Below are 6,824 nucleotides of genomic sequence, written 5' to 3'. Positions count from 1 at the left end.
TTGTGTTTTTTTTATTTAATCAACATAAAAAACACAAGATACACTTACAATTAGTGCACCAACCCAAAAAAACTCCCTCCCCAATTTACAGTCGTTCACACAAAAGGGTTCTTTCTTTCTGTTATTAATATTCTGGTTCCTACATTATATATCAATATATATCAATACAGTCTGCAAGGGATACAGTCCGTAAGCACACATGATTGTGCGTGCTGCTGGTCCACTAATAGTACTAACCTTTAACAGTTAATTTTACCCATTTTCATTAATGACTAGTTTCTATGTAACTGTTTTTATATTGTTTTACTTTCTTTTTTATTCAAGAAAATGTTTTTAATTTATTGATCTTATATTATTATTATTATTTTTTTTTTAAAAGGACCTTATCTTTACCATACCTGGTTGTCCAAATTAGGCATAATAATGTGTTAATTCCACGACTGTATATATCAGTATCGGTTGATATCGGTATCGGTAATTAAAGAGTTGGACAATATCCGAATATCGGATATCGGCAAAAAGCCATTATCGGACATCCCTAATATATATATATATATATATATATATATATATATATATATATATATATATATATATATATATACATATATATATATATATATATATATATATATATATATATATATATATATATATATATATATATATATATATATATATATATATATATATATATATATATAGGCTCCAGCACCCCCCGCGACCCCAAAGGGAATAAGCGGTAGGAAATGGATGGATGGATATATATATATATATATATATATATATATATATATATATATATATATATATATATATATATATATATATCCATCCATCCTTTTCCTACCGCTTAATTATTCCCTTTTGGGGTCGCTATATATATATATATATATATATATATATATATATATATATATATATATATATATATATATATATATATATATATATATATATATATAGCAATACTTGCCTTGACCTTAAAAAGTTAAAATTCGCCTATTTCGCTACGGTCTTTGAATGTCGGTCATATCACTTGGTGAAAAAAGTTTGAGAACCACTGGCATAGGGAAACATAGTTTCCCCCAAACCCCCCTGTGCCCAATGTAATACCCCTCGAATATAGTTATTGTTTGTATGCATATGAGAATAAACAAAAGAAAAATGTCGAGGCCGGCGCTGTAATTATCGGTATGATACCGATGCTACCCTTGTGTCGATATCCCCCTCCTCGCCAACTGTGTGCCATTGGCTCGACAGTCGGCACCAACATATTCCTCCGCGTCTCTTACTTTATCACGCAGACATGCAAGGGGAGCGCGCAATCTGAGGTCCAGCCGAGGTACTCCGGATTTGAGGACCGAGTAGACGCGCACCTTCAGGGGTCATAAAGGAGAGCCGTTCCGGTGCAATATGGATCGTATGCCCCGCATTCCACGTCCGCGCCGAGGCTCGGATTAGAACCGCATGGATGGTCGGCGCACACATGGAGTACAAAGCCGATGTTGACGAGCATGCTTGCCTTTCCGAGCCCGATTCTCTCAGGGAGATTTGTCCTTTCGGATTCGGTCCAGGACCCTTCACCATGAGGGCGACTCTTGGGTGAATTGGTGCACTTTTTTTTTACTCGGCGACGCGGGCTCTCCTTTGTGTCCGACCAGGGCTTAACTCGGAGGCGCTTTGCTTCGCCCAGCTGTTCCCGGGGGTCGGCAGTGATGGCAGCCGGCCGCCCCCAGGCACAGAACCACCCGCCCGAGAACGGCTTTGCCCAACTGGACCTCCCGGCACCCAGGCTGCTGCAGCACGTCGACGGCTCGGTTCTACCGTCTCTCGGGGGGTTCGGGAGGCATCAAAAGCAGCTTGTAGTTCTGACCTGGATACCAGCGTTGTTCATCGGCTTTAGCCAGTTCTCGGATTATTTCCTCTTGGCACAACCCAACGGCACGTGTTTGCAGCGTTTGTCGAACGAGAGCAATGTGACCGTGGAATTCCCCGCGGTGACCGGTACCGACCTCACGGTCAACATTACCGGGGAGGGATACGGTGACGGTAGTGGTGTGCTTTGCGCCTGCAAGGAGAGGAGGCTGGAGCTGCAAACTGGGCTAAGTCAGAATGTGGTTACCAAGGTAACGACAGAGCACGACATACACCCACCAAAAAATGATAATAATATCTTTATTATATAATATGCAAGTGTTTGTGTGAACGTTGACTACAGCAGCATCTAATACAACTCACCCACTGACCTCAATCTCAGTGTGTGTGTGTGTGTGTGTGTGTTCTTGTATTTCTACCCTTCTTGAGACGTCAACAAGGAAAAGTACCTTCCATATGAGGACCGGTGAACAAGTTAGGACCGAAGTCATGGTCCCAATACGGACAACCATTGCGTCTAATAGGGCAGTGTTTTTCAAACACTAGTGTGCCGTGAGATACGGTCTGGTGTGCCGTGGGAGATTATGTAATTTCACCTAATTGAGTTAAAAATATGTTTTGCAAAACAGTAATTATAATCCGCAAATGTGCCGTTGTTGAGTGTCTGTGCTGTCTAGAGCTCGTCAGAGTAACCGTGTAATAGTCTTCCATATCAGTAGGTGACAGCAGGTAGCTAATTGCGTTGTAGATGTCGGGACATGGTTTGTCGTGATCACAATATGCGGGAGGCAGCGAGTAGGTAACAAGGTATCTACTAACACTTAAACCAAAAATAAACAAAAGGCGAGTGCCGCCAAGTGCCGCTAAAAAAGGCATTGAAGCTTAGGAATGGCTATGCAAAACAAAACTAAAACTGAACTGGCTGCAGAGTAAACAAAAACAGAATGCTGGACGACAGCAAAGACTTACAGCGTGTGGAGCAGACTGCGTCCACAAAGTACATCCGTACATGACATGACAATCAACAATGTCCCCACAAAGAAGGATAGCGTCCGCGCAATTTAAATTGTCTTGATTGCGAAAACAAAGCAGGGGCGGGGAATAGCGCTCAAAGGAAGACATGAAACTGCTACAGGAAAATACCAACAAAAGAGGAAAAGCCACCAAAATAGGAGGGCAAGATAATAACTGAAACAGTACGGTACACACAAGAAAACACCAACAAACTCAAAATAAGTCACGGCGTGATGTGACAGGTCGGGACAGTACATCTACTTTGAGACAAGAGCTATAGTGATAGATGGTTGGTTATGGTTTGAATTCATATCCAACAATTGCGAGTACGACTTTTTATCGTGAATATCGGCTACTGAGTTTAATTTTTTAATTTTTTCTGCTGGGGGTGTGCTTTAGAATTGTTTCAATGAAAAAAATGTGCTTTGGCTCAGAAAAGGTTGAAAAACACCGTAATAGAGAGCCAAATCCTAGAGTCCGTGAACATTGCTCCAAAGTCAGGATTTTTTGTTGATTTAATGTGCATACAAAAGTAAACATTGACAGGTGCAAAGGCAGCAATATATGATAAAACAAGACGGCAGCTAAAGAAGGACTTCCCTATTCCTCCCCGAAATAACCCGCCAGTTGAACAGCTGAATTTACGACTTCCGGTGCTGACATAAGTGACCGTAGGATGAACAAATACACTACGGTCCTAAGACTATAGTGGCCATTGACAGTTAGCTTCTACAGCTGGGTTGCCCAAATTTTGGCACAGGGGCCATCTGTGTTCCGTTACTCGTTTGTCATTGGCCTTAAGCACATTACAAAAAACAAAAAATAGAGAGCTCATTTGCACCCCTGGTGGTGAAATCTATCAAAATGAGGGTGGTCCCAAAAAGGAGAGAGTTTTCCAATTGACTGTGTGTCGGTTTTAAAAGTGCTCCCCCTCTGGACAACATATGAAATAACAAGTGTATGTAAAAATTAGAAGTGCTCCCCCTCTGGTCAACATATGTAATAAGTGTGTGTACAAAATTTAAATGTGCCCCCTTTGGCCAAAATTAATACAAAAAAAAAATATATATATGATAAAGACATAATGTAATAACTTGAAGTAAATAATGAAGATTAAGAACCAATTACAAACAAACAATAAATAAATTACCGTATTTTTCGGACTATAAGTCGCAGTTTTTTTCATAGTTTGTGAAAGTTGCATAATGTTTTTTTCCTTCTTTATTATGCATTTTCGGCAGATGCGACTTAAACTCCGGTGCGACTTATACTCCGAAAAATACGGTAACTAAAAGCAGTCTTTTTCTCACAATGTGTCGACTTTTTTCCTATACAATTGGGAATAATTTCTCATTTGTTTCTGTAATATTGCAATAGCTTCTCGTAAAATTATTACTTTTCAATGCAAAATGGTAACATTTGTAATATAAAATTCTGACTTTTATCACATTTTTTTGAGTAAAATTATGACATTTGTCACAATTTTGCCAAGTAAAATTCTGATTACTATTATAATATTGCCAACATTTTTAAGTTCTCTAATAAAATTGTGACTTTTGTCGAGTAAAATTACGACTCTTTTCATAAAATTGCCAAAATGTTAAGATTTTCTTGTAAAATTGCGACTGTTATTGAGTAAAATTCCAACCTTTATCATAATATTGCACAAATGTTCAGTTTTTCTTGTAAAATTTTGACTTGCGTTGAGTAAAATTACGACTTTTATTATAATACTGCCAAAATTCTAAGTTTTTCTTGTGAAATTGTGAGCCTTTTCTTGTGAAATTCCAACTAATTTTTAAAAGTTTTTTTATATTTGCGTAGTATGTATATATTATTAATGTTGTATATACAAATCTTTATATATCAAGAAAGGGTGGTCCTAAAGAGGTAGGCATTTTTCAGAGGTCTCAAGAAGGTAAGAAATACAAAAAGGTGTGTGTGTGTGTGTGTGTGTGTGTGCGTGTGTGTGTGTGTGTGTGTGTGTCTCCTAATGTTAGGAATAGGAAGTGCGTGTGTATATGGATGCTAAAGCAGGGGTTCTTAACCTTTTTGACCTCAGGGCACAACTTTTCCACTACAGAAGGGCTCGGGGCAGACTCAAATATGAACAGTGAATTAGTAATCTTACTCTTGATTTGAATCATATTCAGTATCTAACCTACACATGATATGAAACCATGTGTCAAGGGGCTCATAAATAACTGACCAAAAATACATTTACATTCAATTATGTCGTGCTAAAATACATAAAGTAAATTTTTGCACTGAAGAAACTCCTGTTTGACTTTGGCTCCAGGCTTCTTCTGTTTGTTTGAGATTTTCTATACTGCCGTTTGTGGTAGAAAAGTGTATTACAACTAGGGATGTCACGGTATGAACATTTATTATCACGGTTATTGTGACCAAAATGATCACGGTTATCATTATTATGGTGGTATTTTTAAATGCGTTCAAAAAATACTTTCTGTATTTTCCGGACCATAGGCGCATTGCCAATGAATTGTCAATTTTTTAAATCTTTTTTCATATATTAGGCGCACCAGTTTATAGGGCGCATTAAAGGAGTCATATTATTATTTTTTTTTTCTAAATTGAAAACACTTTCTTGTGGTCTACATAACATGTGATGGTGGTTCTTTGGTCAAAATGTTGCATAGATTATGTTTTACAGGTCATCTTCAAGCTGCTTTCTGACAGTCGCTTCCGGATGCATCGTTTTGTGGGCGGTCTTAATTACGTGGCTCACCTTTGGTAGCTTCTTCTCCCCGTCATCTTTGTTGTAGTGGTGTAGCGTGCTGGGACGGGAGTGGAAGAAGTCAAAAGATGGAGCTAACTGTTTTGATGACATTCAGACTTTACTTAAATCAGCAACGGAGCAACATCTCCTCATCCGTGGCTCACTAGTGCAACAACGCCGGAAATCCTGTGAAAAACCGTCTGACCGGAACTCTCTAATAACTAAAGCTCCTTGGGTGAATGATGTAAACCCACTACACCGGTATGTTTTAGTGCTTTCATGGCGAGTTTACTGACAGATATAAGTAAGAACTTTACACTACTTTATAATAGAAATGGCAACAGCGGAGGATGAACATAACAAGAGGATAGAGAAAAAGAAGAAGCTTAGCGACTACGGTTTATTAGGATTTATGCAGATCCCAAATACAGATCAGCAGGTACCAGAAGGTAAGAAAAGTTGCTTTTGCATAATATTGCGAAACAAAACGCCAGATAATACTCGTATATTTAATGCGCCGACAATCTTTCAAGCGGTGCAGCTTCATAGCTTACTAAAGTCGTACTAAAACATTTTGATCGATTTTTGAGCTTTGTGTGTAATGTTCTATATTTTCAATGGAACGTATAAAATGTTGGTGTTGTTTACTTGAGACATAGTGCCATCATAGTGCAGTCTACAATTATCTCTTATGTTTGTCTGCCATCTACTGGTCACACTCATCATTTCACCATGTACCAAATAAAATAGCTTCGAGGTGGGGAAGCTCAACTTAACTTATTCCTTACATTAGGCGCACAGGGTTATAAGGCACACTGTCGAGTTTTGAGGGGAAAAAAGGATTTTAAGTGCGCCTTATAGTCCGGAAAATATGGTATACTGAAATCTTTTATCTATGTTTTATTTTAAAAACAAATAACACAGTCAAAATTATGTACTTTGTAGACTAAACATTATTGTAGATACCTGTTACATTTACCTCAAGTAAAAATTAAATGTGCATATGAAAGCAACACAATCATTATTAACAGAGTATTATGGCAGAAACTAAATAATGTAAAACATGTGCAAGATGGCATATGATGGCCATAAAATGTGACTATGAATTGATTGATTGATTGAAACTTTTATTAGTAGATTGCACAGTACAGTACATATTCCGTACAATTGACCACTAAATGGTAACACCCGA

The 6,824-nt window shown here is 38.0% G+C and overlaps 1 protein-coding gene across 1 annotated transcript in view; it reads left to right on the top strand.

Moving 5' to 3' along the window:
• Positions 1-1,163: 1,163 nt before the first annotated feature.
• The window catches only part of LOC133616400 (solute carrier family 22 member 23), a 54,390-nt gene continuing 48,729 nt past the window's right edge, over positions 1,164-6,824 (top strand). Inside the window, exon 1 of the mRNA XM_061975600.2 lies at positions 1,164-2,129. Coding sequence (XP_061831584.1) covers positions 1,719-2,129 — 411 coding nt within the window. The 5' untranslated portion in view covers positions 1,164-1,718. The remainder of the gene's footprint in view (positions 2,130-6,824) is intronic.

This window comes from Nerophis lumbriciformis, linkage group LG14 (genome assembly GCF_033978685.3).
Source record: "Nerophis lumbriciformis linkage group LG14, RoL_Nlum_v2.1, whole genome shotgun sequence".
NCBI classification, from domain to species: domain Eukaryota; kingdom Metazoa; phylum Chordata; class Actinopteri; order Syngnathiformes; family Syngnathidae; genus Nerophis; species Nerophis lumbriciformis.
This window is presented reverse-complemented; position numbering and strand designations above follow the sequence as displayed.